The sequence below is a fragment of the Canis lupus genome, chromosome 9 (assembly GCF_011100685.1).
Source record: "Canis lupus familiaris isolate Mischka breed German Shepherd chromosome 9, alternate assembly UU_Cfam_GSD_1.0, whole genome shotgun sequence".
In the NCBI taxonomy this organism is placed as follows: domain Eukaryota; kingdom Metazoa; phylum Chordata; class Mammalia; order Carnivora; family Canidae; genus Canis; species Canis lupus.
This window is the reverse complement of record NC_049230.1, coordinates 36,797,051-36,820,484: the sequence shown is the minus strand read 5'-3', so window position 1 is coordinate 36,820,484 and position 23,434 is coordinate 36,797,051. Positions and strand designations below refer to the sequence as shown.

Genomic DNA, 23,434 nt, shown 5'->3' with positions numbered 1-23,434 from the left:
ACTATTCCAGACAGAAGAGAAGGACTTTGAGTATCTATCCCATTTTCCTCCTCTAATTACATCTAAGCATTTTTCTTTTTGTTTTTGTATTTTTTAAAATTTAAATTCAATTAATTAACATATAATGTATTATTGGTTTCAGAAGTAAAGGTCAGTGACTCATCAGTCTTACATAATACCCAGTGCTCATTACATCACCTGCCCTCCTTAATGCCTGTCATCCAGTTACCGTGTCTCCCTACCCCCCTCACCTCCAGCGACCCTCAGTTTGTTTCCTATGATTAAGAATTTCTTATGGTTTGTCTCCTTCTGTGATTTCATCTTATTTTATTTTTCCTTCTTTGTTTTGTTTCTTAAATTCCACAAGTGAGGTCATATAATGGTAATTATATGACAGAAAAAGATGTTCTCTAATTGACCTATTTCACTTCGCATAATACCCTCAAGTTCCATTCACATCATTGCAAATAGCAAGATTTCACTTTTTTGATGGCTGAGTAGTATTCCAACATCTTAATCATTTTTTAGTATCGTTACTAGTAGTAAGTATAGTTGTGTGACAATACCCAAATGCAATGCCTCATACCACCATCACTCATTAGCACTGGTTCCCTAAGTCAGAAAAGGCTTTTTAGTTTTTGGGGTTTTTTTAAAGATTTTATTTATTTATTCATGAGAGACACACAGAGAGAGGGGCAAAGACACAGGCAGAAGGAGAAACAGGCTCCATGCAGGGAGCCTGACGTGGGACTCGATCCCGGGTCTCCAGGATCACACCCTGGGCTAAAGGCGGCGCTAAACCACTAAGCCACTCAGGCTGCCCCAGAAAAGGCTTTTGGAATTCCATATCATCTCTATTCACTAGATGCAGTATTCCATTTCCCCTATCTTTAAATGAAGGCGTACATCTGAATATACAATAAGTTCAACCCTTAGATCTTCAAGTCATGGTGTTACAGAAATTTAAATTATATCATTTCCATTTTCCACTAACAAAAAAAAAAGGCATTTTTGTATGAAGTGCTTTGAGATCATCTGATGAAAGAAGCTGAACAGGGACTCCTGGGTGGCTCAGTTATTGAGTGTCTGCCTTCGGCTCAGGGCGTGATCCCAGACTCCCAGGATCAAGTCCCACATTGGGCTCCCTGCAGAAAGCCTGCTTCTCTGCCTCTCTCTCTCTCTCTGTCTCTCATAAATAAATAAATAAAATCTTAAAAAAAAAAAAAAAAAAGCTGAACAACTATATGACCTATTTGGACCATATTATACCAAAGAGATTCAAATGAGGTAGCCCTTTCTACTCATTATATAGACGAGGCTATATGACAATATACATATTATAAAATTCTAACCATAAAAACTCTACTTGGAGGGCACCTGGTTGGCTTAGTTGGTAGATCATGTGACTCTTGATCTCTGGGTTATAAGTTGGAACCCCACACTGAATGTAGAGATTACTTAAAAAATAAGTAAAATCTTTAAAAATACCCACAAAATTCTGCTGTGCAAAATACTATCCCCAAACCAAAATATGATAAATATTTTCATGTACATAATATTAGCTTTACAGTATTAAAAACATTTTTACACTTATCAAGTAATTTGATTCTCTATAGTACCACCCACAGCTAAGCCTCCCAAATTTCATTCTTTTTTAACAAATAAATTTTATAAGAATAATAGTGATGAGATTTTCCCCATTACAAGAGTAATAGAAAAAGTATAAATTCATTATAGAAAATATGGGAAAAAACCAACGAAGCACACACACAATATGCATAGTTCTTCCACCTACAGAGAGCTGTTAACATTTTGATTAGTTGTCTGTTTTTTATAGTGATCCTGTTATTTACACACACTCACAGAATTTTGTATCCTCTTTTTCTCACTTTGCATTGTAAGCATTGTCCCATAACAGTATCTGGATAGCTGTATACAATTCCAGGAGTGGAAATACTATAATACATTTTTGAACATTTGTATTGCTTCTGATTCTTCATGTTTCATAAGATGCAAAAACAAAATCTCTGCATACTTTCTTTATGTCTGCTATCTCCTAATTATAGAAAATAATATATAATTCTTATAAAGATGACTCAAATATAAAAATGTATAGAAGACTTACAGGCATCCTGCAGTCTTATCCCCCAGAAATAATCACTGTTAACTACAATGTTAAATGTGGCATTTTCCATATATAAGACAAATATAAACCTAACACATTTTTCATGTAAAAGGGAAACTGTAATATACTTAATATTCTGCATGTTTCTTCCCACTAAACCATGTCATATTCTATTCCTTCTCATAGTTGCAGAATATTCCCTTGTGTAAATATATTATAATTTATTTAATCTCCTATTGATGGGCATTTATATAGACTGACCCTCTTTCAAAACCATATTAAACAGTGTTAAAGATTCTTTTTTTTTTAAAGATTTATTTATTTGTGATAGACATAGAGAGAGAGAGAGAGAGAGAGAGAGAGGCAGAGACACAGGAGGAGGGAGAAACAGGCTCCATGCCAGGAGCCCGACGCGGGACTCGATCCCTGGACTCCAGGATCGCGCCCTGGGCCAAAGGCAGGCGCTAAACTGCTGAGCCACCCAGGGATCCCCTAAAATAAAGATTCTTATACATAAACTATTGCATATTTGTTCACATACTTCTTCAGGATAAATTCTGAAACATGAAATTGCTAGTGAATCAAAAGGAACACATTGAAAACTGAAAACCAGGAGTCAAAATATTTCTCATAAATTCACATAAACTTTTAAGCATAAAGCGTAAGTACTATTAATAAATGCATTTTAATGTCTATAGGTTTCACCAAACTTTGGTGTCCATCTAAAAAAAGGAATACTATTCTTGGATATATCTAAAGAGAGGTTTAATCCACTCACTGGACAAAGATTATGAGCTCTACTCCACAGGTAAGTATTGTCCAATCCTGTAGTGACTGGCCACATGCGGTTGCTTAAGCCCTTGAAACGTGGCTGGTCTGCATGCCATATGTGCCAAATGAGAAATGCATCAGATTTTGAAGACTCAAGATTAAAAAAGAATGTAAAATATGCCATTAATAATTTTAAAATAATAAATTGTTGAAATACTGAGTAATAATATTTTTGATATATTGGGTTAAGTGAAATATATTCTTAAAATTAAGTCCACCTAATTCCTTTTACTTTTGAAATATGGCCACTAGAACATTTAACATTACATATGTAATACATGTTTTTATTGGATAGTGCTGCTCTGATGCAATATATTTTTTTTGATGCAATATATTCTATATTAACAGCATGACAAAAGACAGACTGTAAGAAGTAATTACACTAAAAACTATTTAGTAACATGTACTTAATGCAACAGACTTCATCTAATCTCACTGCTGCTGAGGATGGATGCATGTTTTAGTATTAAAACACCTTTTAACAACCATACTAAGAAGAGATAAATGTAATTTTGTGGCAGAAGAACGGACAAACATAGTAAGACATCCTGTTATTAAAAGCCTGAGTGTACGGCAGCCTGGGTGGCTCAGCGGTTTGGCGCCACCTTCAGCCCAGGGTGTGATCCTGGAGTCCTGGGATCGAGTCCCACATGGGCTCCCTGCATGGAGCCTGCTTCTCCCTCTGCCTGTGTCTCTCTCTCTCTCTCATGAATAAATAAATTAAATCTTAAAAAAATAAAAAATAAAAAAAAAAGCCTGGGACACCTGGGTGGCTCAGCAGTTGAGCGTCTGCCTTTGGCTCGGGGCATGATCTCGGAGTCTCGGGATCGAGTCCCATGTCGGGCTTCCTGCACTGAGCCTGCTTCTCCCTCTGCCTGTGTCTCTGCCTCTCTCTGTGTGTGTCTCTCATGAATAAATAAATAAATAAAATCTTAAAAAAAAAAAAAGACTGAGTGTAATTCACTTACATTATGAATTTTTTTTAATTTAATTTATTTATTTGACACAGAGAGAGAGAGAACATAAGCAGGGGGAGAGGTAGGCAGAGGGAGAGGGAGAAGCAGGCTCCCCGCTGAGTAAAGAGCTCAACATGGGGCTCGATCCCAGGACTCTGAAATCATGACCTGAGCCGAAGGCACCACCCAGGCGCCCCTATGAATTCTCATTAAATCATGATCAAATCCACTTAAATATAAAGCTGTGAAAAAATGCTGATAATCAACAGTTATAATTATTTCCCCAAATCCAAATATCCTTTTTTAAAAAAATAAATTATTTCCTACCATCCACCTACAAGTTGCCATCCCCAGTCTGACCAGGCTGATGCCCTTAACCTGCTATCATTTAAACTAATGTTTCCACAAAGTAATATTCATTTCTGCTATGACATTTCTGAAAAATCTTCTCTCTCCAGCTCTATCACTAAGAGCAAAACTTGCTTGCAGGTGGAACTTAGTATCAGTGATGACAGCTGGCACACCTACCAGCTCTCCTTGAGGTCTCATTTAAGGAAGTTATTTATAATATTTTCACCTAGCCTGGCCACTTATATAATCCTTTGGAGCAGAATGCTAATGTTTCCAATATGTCATTCTAGTGCCTACAGGGGCCAGTGAGTCCTGCCCAGAGAAACAAAACAAGCCACAGGTTAGAAACATGGGCTCTTGCTATCAGACCAATTAGCTCAAATCCTAATTTGCTACTTCACAGCTCCGGATGGGCTGTGTGAGTTACTTCTCTTCTCAAAGCACTTTACAGACATTAGCTCATCTAATCTGGTATCAACCCTCCAAGATATGAATTAATACATGCATTTCACAATGAGGAAAGTGAAGCACAGATGTAAACTAACTTGCCCAAGGTCTCCAGGTGGGTAAGTAGAAGAGTCCAGTTTCAAACCTGGACAGTTTAGCTCCAGAGTCTGCATTTGTTGTTCTCTCTGCATGTAAATTGCTTAGTAGTGCCTGACACTGAGAGTTTTATAAATGTTATCACTGTTGCTATTCATAAAGATCACTCTCTGATTCTGACCACATCCCTCACATTCATGGTCACAGGAAAGCCAAGTGAATGTGGATGACAAAACCACAAAACATGTGATCTTTTTTTAAAACTTTTTTTTAAACTAGGCTCTAAGGCCAGAGTGGAGCCCCAAACATTTTAGGGAGGGAGAAGGAGACAGAGAGAATCCCAGGCAGGCTCCCTGTCCAGCACACAGCCAATGTAGGGCTCACTCTCACGACCCTGAAATCATGACCTGAGCCAAAACCAAGAGTCAGACGCTCAACTGACTAAGCCACCCAGATGCCCCAGACCCAAATTTTTTAATTCAATAACTAACTTGTAGTAATTTTAGATTTGTAGAATGACTGCATAAATAGTAGAGAGTTCATGCATACCCTTGCCCAGCTTCCTCTAGAGTTAACAATTTATACAAACATAGTGCAATTAACAAAATGAGGAAATTAACACTGGTACAATACCACTACCCAAATTAAGAGCCTTCAAATTTCATCCATTTTTACCCTAGTGTCCTTTTCCTTTCCAGGATCCAATCTGGGACCCTAAATTGTACCTACTTGCGCTGTCTCCTTCACTCTATGATAGTTCCTCAGTCTTCCTTTGTTTTTCAAACACTCACTACAGTCTACAGAATAAAGTCCAAATTCTTAGCACAGCCATGATCCAGCACTTATCTACTCATACAGCCTCATCTCCTGCCATTCCCCCATATTCCATTTAAGTTTCTGCCAAAATAAATTAAATCACGGTTCCCAAAATGGTCCTGTACACTCTCAAGCCTGTGTTTTTCCAAACCTTATTCTCTCTGCCCTTTCACTGGGCTGACTCTCATAGTCTGCTCAGTGTGCAGTGTGGATGGCGTCTTAGATGACGTCTTTCTGGGCAGCGTGCATTCCCCCAAGGGCAATCAGGTGACCCATACACCAAGAAGACCTCTGTCACAGCACTTCCCACACAGCATCATTGTCTGCTTATTGCTTGCTACCCTCTCCCTCTCTTTTTTTTTTTTTTTTTTTTAAGATAAAGAGAGTACACACAGGCAAGTGGGGGGGGGGGGTTGCAGAGGGAAAGGGAGAGAGAATCTTAAGCAAGAACCATGCTCAGATGGAGCACAATGTGGAGCCCAATGTGGGGGTCTGATCTCACGACCCTGTGATCATGACCTGAGCCAAAACCAAGAGTCAGACATAACCAAATGAGCCACCCAAGTGCCCCAGTGTCATCCTCTCCTGAGGACATACTCCTCGAGGGCAGAATGGATCTTACCTGGCACCTAATACGGTTCCTAGAACTTTAGAAGGAATCTTTTTTTTTTTTTTTTTTTTTTAAGATTTTTTACTTATTTGAGAGAGAGACAGAACAAGTAGGGAGGAAAGGCAGAAAGGGAGAATCCCAAGCATACTTCCCTCTGACCAGGGAGCCCGACCAGAGGCCCAATCCCACAACCCACAAGATCATGACCCCAGTGGAAATCAAGAGTTGGAAGCTCAACTGACTAAGCCACTGAAGGGCCCCTCCTTTTTGGATTTTAATTAACCATGTCTTACATTTTAATGTTTAGCCCCATTTAAACAGAATGTCTGTCTCTCACTTACCTGTTGCCAGGATAAGATTTTAAATGTTTCTGGATTTATGGGCATGTATGAATCTAAATCACTATGAAAGTACCACAAAACCAGATGTATGTACTTGCAGTGACCATACCTCTAATGAATAGTTTAAGGAGGTTAGCTTAGTAAATTAATATAAGAAAAACACTTGCTATTAAAACAAAATCCTGGTTTGTTTTCTTTCAACTTAATAACTGTGATAAGTATATTTTGATTTGGGAAACAACAAACTTGTGCTGTTTTCCTAAGTTATTTGTCGTGTTAGCAAAGTACTCACTTTTCTAACACTCACCCAGACTTCTTACTCTGGTTTATGTTTAAGGTTAGAGCCATTTCGCCTTACCTGTGAGCATGGTAATTTTAATGACATAGCCATCCAAAAACATCTTCTGGCTGACTAACGCCTACAAGGAATTACGTAGATAATAAGTAAGGTAGGAATTGTCTTAAAGAATTAGAGGAGCACAATTCTTACCCTCAAGGGGCACACACACATAACTACTTGCCCCAATATAAAATCTGTAACAACAATGTAGAAAAGAGATTTTCTCCTCTCTCAATTCCTTTGAAGACAGTATATTTGCAACAGTGATACCAACAGACAAACACAAGAGAATCCAAAGAAATTAACATTTTTAAATGCTTACTATGTACTGGAACATTTACACATCATTTTAATCCTCAAACCAAATTTATAAAGTAGGGATTATTATTGCTACTTAGTAAATGAGCGAAGTGAGTTCCAAAGAATAAAAAACCACCAAAATCACAGAGCCAGCCAGAGCCAGAATTTGAACCTAAGCCTCCCAGGATTCCACGCTCCTCCCTCTGGAGAACAATGTTTATAGTCTCATAAAGCTACAATTTTAAAAAGCACAGCACTGGAGGAAAAATCTGATCTCCATATTAAAAAGTAAGTTTGGCTCTCAAGTCTATGCTTAACCATCCCACTAAAAACAAACTTGGAGAAGTGTAAAGACTTCAAAATTGTAACATGAAAAACGTTAAACAAATTATAACAATTTAACCTGAGATTTAAGAAAGTGACTTTGAATAAAAATATAGTAACAAGCTGCTTTGCTCTTCTGCAAAGTTAGAGAAATACATATTTTCTGGAGAATAGGTTAAAAACAAAAACAGATTAATTAAAGTAGTTGTGAAATCTGCTTCTCTGAAGTTATATGAGACAGATCCACATTTGTTTAAAGGGAATTCAATGACAGGCAGGTTCTAATAAGGATATAGAATTAACTATCCATCTAAATTGTCCTAACACAATGGGTTTAAGATTTTTCCCCATATGCCCTCCAATTATAAGTAGTTTCTTTGACATGGAGACTTTGTGCAAATATTACATAAAAGACATACAATAAACTATTATCTTTCTGTATACTATACATACAAACATACAGGATTGAGAGTTTTCCTATAGTCAGAAGTCTGAAAACATCAGAAGTCTGTTTTCTCATAAAAATTATATTTCTCTGGGTGTCTGGCTGGCTCAGTTGATGGTGTGTGAGACTCTTGATCTTGAGGTTAAGTTTGAGCCCCACACTGGGTTTGCTTAAAACTTGTATTTCTCATCCCATTTAAGCACATTGTTAACATTTTCTGGAATCCTTCATTTATATCTCCTTAGCACAGCATGTACGTGTATGGCATCATGAAAATGGACCCATATAATCTTATTCTAAATAAGCATCCAAAGAAAAATTGTTATATTGTTCTGTAGAAATCACTTTTTAAAATTAAAACAATTTTAGGGTGCTGGGGTGGCTCAGTCGGTTGGGCATCCAACTCTTGATTTCAATTCAGGTTGTGGTCTCAGGGTCATGAGATAGAGCCCTGTGTCTGGCTCCAGGCTGGGCCTGGAGTCTGCTTAGGATTCTCTCTCTCTCCCCCAACCCCAACTTTCCCTTGCTCTAAAAGCAAAACAAAACGAAAAACTAAGACAATTTCAACTAACTTGTCTTGTTTTCTTATTTCTCTTTCGGGAAAATGCAGGTATTATACTTAACCTATCCTCTTACAACAGCAGAACAAAATATAACTGAAACTATAGTATTTCCATTTTAGAGTAAGAAAAACTGAGTCCCAAAAAAGCCACAAATATTGTTTTAGCTATTTTTCTGATCCTTAAAAACAGAATCATCAGAAGAAATAGAGAACTGACATAACAGCCAAAATGTAAGAGCTGTAACATGTTAAAATCTTTCTAAAAAGTAACTCACCGAAGTTTCCTTCCTTTGCTGGCTTTCCTATCTACTTTCTTGTGGATTTTGCTTCGTAACTTCTGGATCGCAAGCCACTGCCTGGGAAATTCACAAGCAATGTTATACATCATCACTAATAGAAATAGTTATACCTATTGACAAATTGGAATTTTTCTTACTAACAACCCTGCAGAAAGAAATCATCAACCCACATCAAGTTCCTCAAGATAGTCTGGGGCCAGAGCAGCTAATCAATTGAAGAGGATTTGTGCAATGATAAAAAAACAAATGGCAGCTGGGAAATTCCACAGCAAATTTGGTTAACAATACTCCTTAGTATCTAGAGTTGCTGTGACAGGTACTAAATCTAGCAGTCTGCAGGAAAAGCCAGCAAACTGAGTAGAGCTGCTTGCATTTGCTTTCAATGTTTTAGCTGTGCAAGATGTTCTATTACTAATATTGCACTGTTGTTTGGTCTGCATACAGGAATTCTTCAATTTTCCCTTTGTTAATACACAAGTGCTTTTTCCAGCACTTTCCAATTTTTGCTAATGTTTTATAATTATCCACTACTGACACAAGTTTTGCAGCCATTTTGTTTATTTAATTTTCATTTCATCCGTAGCATTTAAGAATGTGCTGCTGAAAGGTAAGGGTTCTTTCCCCCCAATATAGTCTCAATATGATGTCATGCTACAAAGAAATTACCAGTAATTCTTTACTATCAAATATTGAGTCAGTCTTCAAATTTCCTGGATCATCTCACTTTTACAATTCGTTTGTCTGAATCAGGATCCAAACAAGATTCACATGTTCTGCAGTCATTTTAGATTAAAAGAAATTAATTTTCAAATAAAGGACACTGGCTAAGAAAAATCTTCCTAAATTCCTCATATGAACAAATGTGAAAAAAAGAAGAAACAGCAGCAGCTAGTCATCTTACCTGATTTATACAACGAAAACTCAACATCAGAAAAAAATAATCTAGGGAAATCCAATTACTGTAATCTTAATATAATCTTAATTACCATAATCTATTTTATTGTAAAGTCAGATAAATGTACAATATAATCATCACTTAAATGCAATTTGCTGTATCACATTAAATTTATAGTGAACAGCTCTCTATAGCATTCCAGAGATACACAAAATAACAACAATATCCTATCCTAAAACCCAAATAATGTTTTACTCAAATAAAATTATTTCATCAACACAAATTTTTCATTGCTTTCTCAAAATGTCGCTGTGCCCAGAATCCCATTCTGGCACTTGCAGCTTTTGTTTCCTTTCATGCTTTTGCAAATTATGGCTCATGGCTATTTAAATGTACACTATTCATTAGGTAGCACTCTAAATGCCCTTTTTATTTTCCAACCACAGGATGAAGCATACACACAAGAGCCTTCCTTCACTACTTTACATTCTACCCTGACATCTGGGTAATGCTGCCACGTTCCATTTCTAATTGTGCCGAGGCTTTTACTGAAGGGGTGGAGGTCTAAATTAGGGCAGACTCAAACAAAGCAGATTCAACTATGAGCAAGGAACCTGTTGTGCACAATGCCACATTCTGACAGCTGAGAGCACACATTTGGGCGGTTGCTTTTTATCCACTGGTCAGAGACTGATACAGATACAATCACTGTCCAAATCAGAGAGCAAAGAGCATAAGAAGGACTTTGAAAAACAAACCCTAAAACAAATACATAGCTGTTTTATAATTTCCTATTCAACTGCCCTTAAGGCAAGGTAGGGTAAAACAGGATTTCCATCACCCTATCTTTCCTAACTTTAACTTCTTATTGTCTGGCTTAACTTTTTTTTTTTTTTTTTAATGTTGCTTAACTTTTATAATTACAGGGCCAATCACTGCCTTTGAGGCAGAATTAAGGGGACTCAAAGGGAGAAACTATTATGTAGGTTGCTTTGCATGACTAGAAAGCCATATCTGAATTACCTTCCCATGGCCACCTGATCATTGGGATCCAAGGAGCTGGTCTTCCGTTCTATGAGTTCTCGAAGAAGCTAGGGGAAAAAGGAAAGCAACTGATTTATTTATCATCTCCCAGCACCACGTGACTTTCAAGGGCATGGCAGGAATTCTGAATGGCATAGTGACAGCTCTAAAACTACAATCAATAAGGGACAACCCAGTGGCAAGAATATGACTGAATTCCCATTAACCCTTTCATATTTATATATCTTTAAAAAGGTGGCTATAGTAATAGCTGTGAACAGAAGTCCATTTAGAGGACTTATTGTACTGCAGTTCATTTCAAATGGATCAATGAGTGTGCAACATTCCCTTCATTGTTTTTATGATTAGTTTGGTCCACCTCATCGATACCAATGGAGAATCTTTAAAAGGTCAGGTGGGAAAGGCTGTATGGCCAAAAGGAAAATGCATCAGCTTCTCACCAACAGGATAATGGTACATGGTTAACTTCTGACCTGTAACCTCTAATATTCAGGAAGGTCTTCCTCAGGCAAAAGCCTTTATTACATATAATTAAAAGTGTGAACTTCATTCTCTTGCTTTCCATGGCTGGTACTCCACCATGCTTACTATGAAGAGATTTAACCACGTATGACACCAATACATTCACAGCCACAACAATTCCAAAAGGTAACCTAAGGGGCACCTGGGTGGCTCAGCAGTTGAGAGTCTGCCTTCAGCTCAGGGCATGATCCTGGGATCGAGTCCCACATGGGGGTCTCCGCGGGGAGCCTGCTTCTCCCTCTGCCTATGTCTTTGCCTCTCTCTCTCTCTCTCTGTATCTCTCATGAATAAATAAAATCTTTATTTATTTTTTTAAATATTTTATTTATTTATTCATGAGAGACAGAAAGAGAGAGAGGGAGAGGGAGAGGGAGAGAGAGAGAGAGAGAGAGAGGTGCAAAGACATAGGTAGAAGGAGAAGCAGGCTCCATGCAAGGAGCTCGATGTGGGACTCAATCCTGGGACTCCAGGATCATGCCCTGAGCTGAAGGCAGGTGCTAAACTACTGAGCCACCCAGGCATCCCATAAATAAAATCTTAAAAAAAAAAAAAAAAAAAAAGAGAACCCAATGGAAGTTGTATGTGTGACTGAAAATACAACAGAGAGAACTGTTTATCCCATACAACGAACTCCATGAGAACTCTAAAATTACTCTCCTACTCTCCTCTTACTTCTGAGCAGCCCATTGCACACAACTAGAGTGTAAATCTATACCTTTCACACAGACTAAAGAATATGCATTGGATCTTAAAGTCATTAGGTGAAAAGGAGTAATGTTTAAAAATTAAACATTAGGGGTGCCTGACTGGCGCAGTCGCTAGAGCTTGTGATTCTTGATCTCCAGGTCATGAGTTTGTGTCCCAAGTTGGACATGGAGCCTGCTTAAAAATAAAGAAACGTTAAGCATTAAAGGAGGAGAGTTTTAAATTACAATAATAATACTAGATATCATCTCCCCTATGCAAGTGCTATGTGCAGGGCAATCGTAACAGAGATTAAAGTCCCAAAAGTCTTCTAAGAGAAATCTAAGGGAAGACACTAAAATAATCCTGCTAATCATCTGTCAATATGGGTTTGACTTTGAAACTTGTTTCCTCACCAAAAAAGGTAATGATTTTGTAGGTGAGGCATGGTAGCAATACAGATATTTCACCAAGTCAAACAGCTGAAGTCTGGGGGAGGATAGAGAAGGAGGAATAAATTCCTACGAAAGTAGTCCACTCTCTAATTTTCATTTGTTTATGTAAGTAGGCACTGGAAGAAGTAAAACAAATTTATAGAAATGTTCATTTCCATATAAGATGAATCTTTATTGCAAAAGGGAAAAAGGATATCTCAATCGCAATTAAAAACCCTCCTGTGATGTTTTTTCATTTGCTTATTTTGGACATTATTACTACAGCAATTACGTTTAAAAATGCGGGGACCAGAGGCCACTGGTTTATTATCACTAGAAAACAGCAAGCTATTTCTCTACCCTGTTTATCTGATTGATTCCCAACATCTTTCTGGCAGCCAATCTATCAGTTTATCTCTCCTACTTCATCACAGTCACTTCTGGCAGCTAAATACAAGATCCAAATCCAGTGTTACACAGACATACGACACAGTAAACCTGTGTAGCGCTGCTACTCTGTAAACAGCTGCCCTGAAGGCTGAGCAAAAATGGGCTTCTGGTTTCTAGTCAATATTCTGTCAGAAGCATGGCTGGGGGACAGGGGTAGAAGGGGGAGAGGTTGATAAGAAGAACAGAAGAAAGAAAAAAAGAAAATGAAGAGAAAGAAAATACTAAAAGGGCCGGGAAATAATGGAGTGGCTGCATCTCATTGCCCTTACCTCGGTTCAAGCCACAGAAGAGACTGTAACAAGGGTTCCTAGTTTCCCTAATCATCTCTGATTCTGAGACTGGGGCTGTCGTGGCCAGTGAGAGCAAGTGCTCACAGAAGGCTGCCCCAGCACAACAGGGTGATCCTCTGCAAGAAAGTCCCATATGCCCTTCCTGAAGGCTGGAGATTGGAGCCGCACAACTACAGTGGGTCTGGTACATTTGCAGTCGCCCCCACAATTCACCAAGTTGGTGCATCATTTACTTTCAAGCACTCTACGTCCCATATTCTGAGCTGCAAATTCACTACTCAAGGGCCCTGCACAGCTACTCTTCGTCACCTGTGACAAGGAAGATGGTTTTACTGGTCAATCTGGCCAAGTCTACTTTTTTCAGTCCAGTGTTTCTGAAGATCCTGTTGTGTGCAAGGCAGGAATGAGAAAGTAGCAAGAAAATACAAATAAACAAACTTATTCCCATGGCTACTTCTCTCTCCCACAGTTAACCCAATCACTGGGCTTTAATTTAATTAGGAAAACTGCTTTCAAAAAAGTTACTGAAAAATTAAGCTTTAGGGATATTGCTGAAGAATTAATTTTGCTGCTCAATTCAATTTTTATAGCTTAACTTTATGAATAAACTTTTCCACTAAAACATAGGTTTTTATTACAGTTATTTAAGCTTTTTATTTTTCGACAATAATACCACCGTATTGGTCATTTTCTTTGTGACTTGGAAAAAGGAGACATATGTGAAATATTTTTGTTCTAGTCTGTTTTAATTCCAGGGTCAGCTCACAAAAGCTTGACTGTTTTTCTCTAGTTCTAGGGGAAAATCATAGATATTAGGTTTCCAGGTCAGCCCACAGAAACCCATTTAACACATAACAACATACATGAGGAACAGCCCTGATGGTACTGTGCAGCATCTAATCAGCATTTATAATACATTGTCTAGAAAAATGCATGCCAGAATCAGTTAAAAATGGCAGACTGAACACATTAGTTTATCTCTTCTCCCTTCTCAACCCCTCCAAAAGACAGGAGAGGAATAAAACAAATGTATTAACTCATGAGAAGGAAGAGAAGGGGAGTTAATGAGAGCAGATTTTCATAAATTTTTCAAAGACAGGAGATGGAAGAATAAAAGGCAGTTATCATCCAAGTGCCCAGAGGGAATAAAGGTGAGGGTGGAACTAATTAGGCCCACAGAATCCCTGTGAGGAGGAGCTCTGGCAATTGCAGCTACTGCAGAAGAGGGAGAGGTGGGAGGGGACAGCGCCACTGGACCTTCTCCAATATCCCACAAGTGACTATCTCCTCTACCACCACCTCTCACTAAGGAGACTGTTCTGTGGGAAAACTGGGCCCTAAAGAGCTACAGAGAGCTATGAGGCACAGCAGGCCGGGAGGAGGCAGAAGGGAAAGGTACTATGCCCATCTCTGGGAACCTCCGCCTCCTTCCCTCACCCTACACACAGAACGCCAGCACCCAGAAACAAAATCTCCGAGGCAGGAGAGCAGAGGAGCCTCTCTTGGAGAAACTGTACTACCCAGAAAATATCTCCAAGTTCTGGAGAGTGTTTGAAGAGTATTCCATTTGAAGAGTATTCCAAACAGGAGGTTAGTTCACAGCATGATTATAGTTAAAGCAGAGCTTTCCGTTCAGGTTTCAGAGATACTCTTATGTCTTAACTACAAAATATGAAGAGACTTAAGGATCACCAGGAAGGCTCAGACATAGATCAAAGCAGATAGGAAAAAAGGGGACACCGGAAAGCAATGAGGAAAACAAAGAAACCTAAGGAAAGAAAGAAAGAAGAATGGACACTCTTAGAAAAGTGAAGATATACTCCCATAGAACATGATGCTGTGAGAAAAGAGTAAAACAAGAAATTAGACACAAAACAGAAAAATTAAAATTCAATACAAGAACTGGAAAATAAATGCACAAAAATCTTTCAGCTATAAAACAAAAAAGCAAAAAGATAACATCCCCTTGCTTATTTGTAAGAGGAAAAAAAAAGCTAGAGGACAATGTCAGAATTGTCCAGAATGTCAAACACCCAACTAACAAAGGCTAGGAGAACATAATTAGAGAAACAGTAATGAAAATTTTCCAAATCGAAGGACAGGAATGAGCCAGCAAAAATCTAGTACAATGAATGAAAAAGGACCTTTCCCAAGACACATCAGCATGAAATGTGGAACACCGAAAGTACAGAGGAGATCCTAAATGCTTACAGAAAAAAATAGGTCATGTATAAAGAGGGTGACCGTATGTCCCAGATTACCCCAGAGAGTCCTGGTTTACGCCTGTTGTCCTAGTATTCTTTCAGGCTAGCACCTCAAATGTCCCAGTTTTGGCAAGAAATTATATAGTCACCCTACATATTCAGGAATGATAACTAAGTGGGACCAGATATTTCAATAGCAACAGCAAGTAGTGGAGGACCGCAGGGCCATGCCTTCAAAATTCTGAGGAAACGGACTTTCAACCTCAACTTCCATATCTAAAGTATTAATCCAGTATGAGAGTTGTTACATGGAGACACCTTCACACGTGTAAAGACTCAACAATTTACTTTGTCCATGCTCCTTCACAAGACAATGTGTCTCAGTGAGATGTGCACATACAGCAAGAAGGAGATAGGCCTGAGGTGTCAGAAAGCAGGTCTAACTCAGGAAAGCAGCAAAGGCAAGTCCTGAGACTCCTGATGGCAGAGGCCCAGAGAGCAATCGTTCCAGAGAGCCCTAGAAATAAGGTCTCCAGGGAAAAACGGCAGGGGGAGGAGGGGGAGGAGGGAAATGACAGTTTATGTACTTAAGGCATTCGGTGTGTGGAGAGAAAAAATAGGCAGAGATACACAGAATACTACACATATCCTTTAAATACAGGCATTATTAGCTTTAGGAAAAAACAAGTGTGTAAGGAAATATTATCATCATATATGTGAACATTTACTTAGTCATAATATTGTAAACACTGACTTTTCACAAAACTGACAATAAGTACACCAGGAGAATGGAGAATGGGGTTGTGGAGGCAGAAAGTGCAGAAGGGCTAGGACCTCACTGCCGTTAAGAGAAGTCAAGAGATGATTTGATACATAACTGAAATTGGTAAGTCGACAGTAGTATAAACATACTATTTAAAACATGCAAGTAATAAGAAAACCTAAAGAAAGCCTTGGAAGTTTTTTCCCCTCCAAAACTTCTCAGCACCATAATATTTTACCGTTTCTTAGATAATGCATGACCCAAAGAGAATTGGTCAGGATTTACTTGGCAATGTCCAGAGGAAAGAGTATACAGTAGTCCCCTGCCTCTTCCTTGATTTTAGTCACCCACCGCCAGCTGCGATGTGGAAGCAGATGACTCTCCTACGGACCATCAGAAGGTCCACAGGAGCCTGACGATATGTCATGTGCCTGTGCCATTCCCCTCACTTTGTCTCATCACGTAGACGTCTATCATTTCACACCATCACAAGAAGGGTGAGTACAGTATAGTAATATAGAGACAACATTCACATTTTTATCACAGTATATCATTATAATTGTTCTATTTCATTATTAGCTATCGTTATTCTCTTTTGTGCCTAATTTATAAGTTGAACTTTATCATAGGTATGTATGTGCAGGAAAAAAACAGTATATTTAGGGCTTGGTACTATCCATTGTTTCAGGAATCCACTGGGAGTCTTGGATCATATCCCGTGTGGATAAGGGAGGCCCACGGTAGGTGTTCTGTAAAATCTTTCCAATCTACAAACTCACACTGAGAAATTTTAGAATTCCCACAGGGGAAAAGATAGGAAGGATCAAGGATATATTGATTAAAGTCCTTATGAGTATCTTTCTGCACCCTAAAATAAAACATGGCAACAGGATGCCTGGATGGCTAAGTGGTTGAGTGTCTGCCTTTGGCTCAGGGTGTGATCCCAGGATCCAGGATCAAGTCCCACATCAGGCTCCTCGCAGAGAGCCTGCTTCTCCCTCTGCCTTTGTCTATGCCTCTCTCTGTGTCTCTCATGAATAAATAAATAAAATCTTAAAAATATAATAAAACATGGCAACACACTAGAAATAATACCAATAACATTTATTTTTCATTTGCTAACAATGCCAATTATTAACAACTTACTATTGAGATATGATTCACTTACTATATAATTAACCCATGCAAAATGTATGTAATTCAGTGTATTTTGGTAAATTCACAGAGTTGTGCAATCACCACCACATTTAATCTTAGAACATTTTCATCCCACCTAAAAGAAACCCCAAACCTATTAGCTATCATCCCCGGTAAGCCCCATCCATGTACTCCCATAGCCCTAGGTAATCACTCATCTTTCTCTCTTTATGATATGTCCATTCTGGACATTTTATATAAATGCAATCATATAATTTATAGTCTTTTATAACTAGCTTATTTCACTTAACATGTGTTCCAAGGTTTATCTATGTTATATATACCAAGTATCAATACTTTCTTCTTTGTTATGACTGAAGGATATTCCATTGCATAGATATACCATATTTTATCTATTCATTAGTTGAGGGATATTTGAGTTGTTTCCACCTCACTGTTATTATAAATAATGCTGCTATGGATATTCATGACAAGTTTTTGTGTGGATATGTCTTCCATTTCTCTTGGGTATATACTTACAAGTAGAACTGCTAGGTCACATAGTAACTCTGTTTAGCATTTTGAGGAACTGCCAGTTGTTTTCCAAAGTAGTTGCACCACTTTAAATTCCCACCAGCAGTGTCAGGTCCAATTTTTCTACATCCTTGTCAGCACTTGTTATTATCTGACTGTTTGATTATAGCCATCCTAGTGGGTGTAAAGTATTACTTTATTGTGGTTTTGATTTGTATTTCCCTGATGGCTAATGAGGTTGAGCATTATCTTGTGCTTACTGATCATTTGTATGTCTTCTTTGGAGAAATGTCTATTCAGATGCCTTGGTCATCCTTTAATTAGACAGTCTTTTTATTACTGAGCTGTAAGAGTTCTTTATATATTCTAGACACCAGTCCTTTATCAACTCCCATTCTGTGGGTTGTCTTTTCACCTTCTTGAGTATCATTTGCAGTAGAAAAGTTTTTAATTTTGGTGTAGTCCAATTTTCCCTGGGTCATTTGTGCTTTTGGGGTTGTATCTAAGAAACTATTCATGATTCAAGGTCATGAATATTTAATTCTATATTTTCTTTTAAGAGTTTTATCATTTTGGGACGCCTGGGTAGCTCATCAGTTGAGTGTCTGCCTTCGGCTCAGGATGTGATCCGAGTTCCGGGATCGATTCCCGCATGGGGCTCCTCCATGGAGCCTGCTTCTCCTCCCTTTGCCTGTGTCTCTGCCTCTCTCTGTGTGTGTCTCTCATGAATAAATAAATAAAATCTTAAAAAAAAAAGTTTTATAATTTTAGCTCTTGTATGTAGATCTATGATCTATTTTGAGTTAACTTTTATGTATGGCGTGAAGTAAGAGTCCAACTTCATTCTCTTGCATGTGGATATCCACTTGCACCATTTGCTGAAAGACCATTCTTTCTCCCATTGAACTGTTTCTGGTACTCTTGCCAAAAAGTCAAGTAATTTTTAAAGCATTTGGTTTTATGGCCACATATTTCCTGGTTTCCTGAATTTGTGACCTATAGTTATCAATTCCTAACCCCTCAGGCTTCCATGGTTCATAGCCACAGATGTTTGAGATGGGAAAAAGCTTGGGGCAACCCTCTATTCAACTTAGACTAACTGAGTCAGGATTTTTCACCTCCCCCCCCCCCCCAAAAAAAAACCATAGACTGCACTTGGGAAACAAGTGCAGTCAACTTCTCCTACATGTGTTTCAGTCCCTCTCTCATGGAGATATGAAAAACAGACTCACAAGTCTTGGTTTATTCTTCCTTCAGCTTCCTCTCTAGCTCCCGCAAGAAATCTTAGTGAAATATATCTGTTTCTGCTCTGCCTCCTGCTTTACCACATTTTTTTTTGTTCTTAGCTCTCCAGTCTTCCAAATTAACCCCTAAATGAACCACTTTCAATTTTTTATTTTTTAAATTCTTTTTTTAAAGATTTAATTTATTTATTCATGAGAGACATACAGAGAGAGGAGCAGAGACATAGGCAGAGGGAGAAACAGGCTTTCCACAAGGAGCCAAATTCAGGACTCGATCCCAATCCCACCCCGGGATCATGACCTGAGCCAAAGGCAGATGCTCAATCACTGAGCCACCCAGGTGTCCCACTTTCAATTTTTATATACTATAAAGTATATTTAAAAATCTACATACACTATAATTTCAAATAGCTGGGAATTTCAAATGTCTATAGCATAAAATTGCCATAAAGTAACCCACTCCCCATAGGTAACTTTTTCTGTTTTCTTTCTACATTGCCCATTCCTCAACCAACTCGATATAACACCTAAAATTTCTGTCTCCGTTTTTCTACTGAAACAACTTTTGCTGAGATCTCAGGATCTCCATGTCTAATGGACACGTGTCATGACTCATCCTACTGGTTTTTGTTTTTTAAAGATTTTATTTATTTATTCATGAAAGACAGAAAGAGGCAGAGGAGAAGCAGGCCCCCTGTGGGAAGCCCGATGTGGGACTCAATCTCTAGACCAGGATCACGTCCTGAGCCAAAGGCAGATGCTCAACTGCTAAGCCACCCAGGCGTCCCTCCTATTAGATTTCTTGAAGCAGCAAGTGACACTAGACATTCTCACCTTCCCAAAACACTATTTCTTGGCATCTTCAAGATATCTCCTTGGTTTAATTCCATATTAAGTCACCTCCTCTGCCTGAACATTACATGCTAACACTCCTCAAGCTCAGTTCCAAGTTGCCTTTTCTTCTCACTCCATATGCTTTCTCTAAGAGTTTCATTCTATTCTCAATGACCTAAGAGTTACCCCTGAAATTTCTTTTCCTTTATATTCAGTATCTAATCTGTCTCCAAGTCCTGTGTATGTGATCCACTCATTCATGAAACTAACCATTTCTATCTACCTCCACTGCCTATATTCTACTATAGGCTATTATCATCTTCATTCATTCCATAAAAGTACGCTTGAGTACACTGGGTAAGAATGAAAAATAAAAGAGACATGGATTCGCCTGAGTTAGTATAATGATGTCCCTCTATTTACTCTTCCCCCTCCTCCATTTTGCTCTAATTATAGTCAGAGTAAAAAAAATTTTTTTTTTTTTTTTAAGAGAGACAGTATATGCACATGCAAGTCGAGGGAAGGGGCAGAGGGAGAGAGAAAATCTTAAGCAGGCTCTACGCCCAGCACGGAGCTCAATTTCATGATCCTGAGATCATAACCTGAGTCAAAACCGAGAGTCAGGTGCTTAACTGACTGAGGTGCCCCAATCAGAGTAATATTTTTAAAATGCAGATATGCCAGAGAATAAAATCCTTACTGCATCTTCAAGGCTCAACACAGTCTGGTCCCTTATCTATCCTCTTGAGCCTAACCTTCCATCTCCATGCTCTGGTCTCAACAGTCTTCTTTCGTACTTGAAATGCTCCCAGGTCCACTCCCACCACAGAGCCCTTCGTGCATAGGCACTGCTGGGGGCATGCTTCCTGAGCCATCTACCTGCTTGTGTTCCACCTCCTTCTCTACTCAGTTAATCTGTTTAATCATCTCCTCCTTAGGGAAACTTTTCTTAATGTATCCTACACACACACACACACACACACACACACACACACACACAAAATGGTTTTTGTTGTACTTAATTTACCTGTTGGTAGTAGATTACTTGATTAATGCCTATCTCCTCCTCTAATCCAGAGGACCACTATCTATGTAAGCAACCGATGTCATTACCATTATCAGCAAATCTCCCCAAACAATACTCTCCTTCTTATATGTCTTACATAGGGCCCAGAGAAGTGGGTGAGAAGTACCCTTTTTTTTCTTCTTTCATTTAATATATTATTCTTGACTTCTTCATTGATTCATTAATAATACAATCAATATGCATGAATTAGGAAAATAAAACCAAGATCCTTAAAGATATATGTCCATGAAAGTTTATTTCCTACAGAGCCTACAGAACTAGTTTTTTTTTGTGCAATGCACCTCAACACTGCAAGTATGAATTGAACCATGTCCTTGCATCATTTCAAGAATTATCCTTTTTGAGGGCCTGGGTAGCTTAGTTGGTTAAACATCTGCCTTCGGCTCAGGTCATGATCCTGGGGTCTTGACCTGCTCACCAGGGAGCCTGCTTCTCCCTCTCCCTCTGCCCCTCCACCCAGCTTGTGTGCATGCTCTCTCTTTCTCATTCTCTCAAATAAATAAAATCCTTAAAAAACAATAATAAAAAAAGAATTGCCCTTTTTTAAAACCATCCCAATACTACTTGAATTAAAAAAACAGAAACAGGGGTGCCTGGGTGGCTCCATTGGTTGAATGTCTGATTCTTGATTTTGGCTCCAGTCATGATCTCAAGGTCATGGGATTGAGTCCTGAGTCAGGTGCCATGCTCAGCAGGGAGTGTGCTTGAGATTCTTTCCGCCCCCCAACCCCAACCCTCTCTCCCTTCCCTTGACTCGTGCTCCCCTCTCCTCTCTAAAATCAATCAATCAAACAAAAACAAAAATTCATCTAAATGAATTAAAAGATCTTAAGTCACTTCTCTTTCTTTTAATGTTAAAATGATGTAGATCTATCCTCCTTCTTGGATTTAATTTTTCAAGGGAAATATTTGGTTCTTCTCAGGAAAAGAAGAGGGAACTGATCTTTTATGCTTCCTCTAATATATCCATACCCTCTTTCTGTAGTCTCTTTGAGATGGTCCTTTTATTTCAAGAAAGGTGTCTTAACATCTTTATAATAAAAATCTGAACTAATTTTAATATAGTGTTTTTTATTTAAAAAGCTTTTATTTATAAATACATTTTTCAAATTCCAAATCTCAGGTTTCCATCTTCCATTTTCTAAGATCTAACGATTCTACATATGAGCTTTCGTTATGTGAATGTGTGTGCTGCATAATTCAATACAACTGTAAATATCTGCCCTGAGTCAGTATAACACCATGGCTTTGGAGTCTGACAGATCTGGGTTCTGAATCCCAGCTATGCCCCTTACTAGTTGTGTAATCTGGAAAAAAGCTCTTTTGACCTCTCCAGGGATTCAGTTTCTTCAATAATAAAGAAGTAATAATTTTATCTCATAAAGATGATTTGGTATTTCAGGTGATAAAAACAAAATTTAAGTATTCAATAAATAGAGATATTGTCAATATCACATAACAATAATAATCCCCAAACCCCATTTGGGGCAAAAAAACCCAAACCTTCTATAGCTAAATCACCACCACTATAGATGCTAACAATGAACAAGTACAATAATTCAGTTTTCCTTTCTACTGATTTTTGTCAGATTAGATACAAAATCAAAGAAAAACAGAATGAAGAAAATGTAAAGGCAGAGAAGATTAACAGAAACAGTAAGTCAATACCTGCAAAGTTATAGGGCTTTTCTAAACTGGACCATGATAAATTAGAGCAAAAGTGACCCTCACCTTTATCATTCATTCCATTTGAACAACTAACTACTATTCCATTTCTATAACTGCAACTCTGGTCACTATCCTCTGATCACACTATCCCTACCACCTCATACCCCCAACTCCACCCCCACCCAGTCTCACTCTATTAATGTTCTACCATTAATGTTCTTTTTTTTTTTAATAATAAATTTATTTTTATTGGTGTTCAATTTGCCAACATACAGAATAACACCCAGTGCTCATCCTGTCAAGTGCCCCCCTCAGTGCCCGTCACCCATTCACCCCTACCCCCCGCCCTCCTCCCCTTCCACCACCCCTAGTTCATTTCCCCTAGTTCAGGAGTCTTTATGTTCTGTCTCCCTTTCTGATATTTCTCACACATTTCTTCTCCCTTCCCTACCATTAATGTTCTATCCTTTGAAGGCCCAGATCAAATGTCATCTCCTGCTCCCTGTAGCCTTCTCAAACTCTCCCAAACTGGTATTAATTTCTCTCTCTTCTGAATTATTTCACCTCTCACCAAGCATGCTGGTTGTTTATATTTCTGTTCTCTCCTCTGCCTGGCTGTATGCTTCCTGAAGGCAAGGGTATAGTCTGACTCAAATGCTCACCTCCCACAGAACTCTGCACACTGCCTTGCACATAGTGATTATTCAATGTGATTTCTAAAATGACAGAGTTAGGGCAGCCGGGTGGCTCAGCAGTTTAACGCCGCCTTCAGCCCAGGGTGTGATCCTGGAGACCCAGGAT

General features: G+C 38.5%; 1 protein-coding gene across 8 annotated transcripts in view; it reads right to left on the bottom strand.

Moving 5' to 3' along the window:
• AATF (apoptosis antagonizing transcription factor) overlaps positions 1-23,434 on the bottom strand; it is a 109,506-nt gene that overhangs the window by 28,812 nt on the left and 57,260 nt on the right. For all 8 annotated transcript variants that reach the window (XM_038548028.1, XM_038548029.1, XM_038548034.1 and 5 more), the window contains exons 9-10: positions 10,762-10,829; positions 8,820-8,900 (exon numbers count right to left, since the gene is read on the bottom strand). In XM_038548028.1, coding sequence (XP_038403956.1) covers positions 8,820-8,900; positions 10,762-10,829 — 149 coding nt within the window. The remainder of the gene's footprint in view (positions 1-8,819; positions 8,901-10,761; positions 10,830-23,434) is intronic.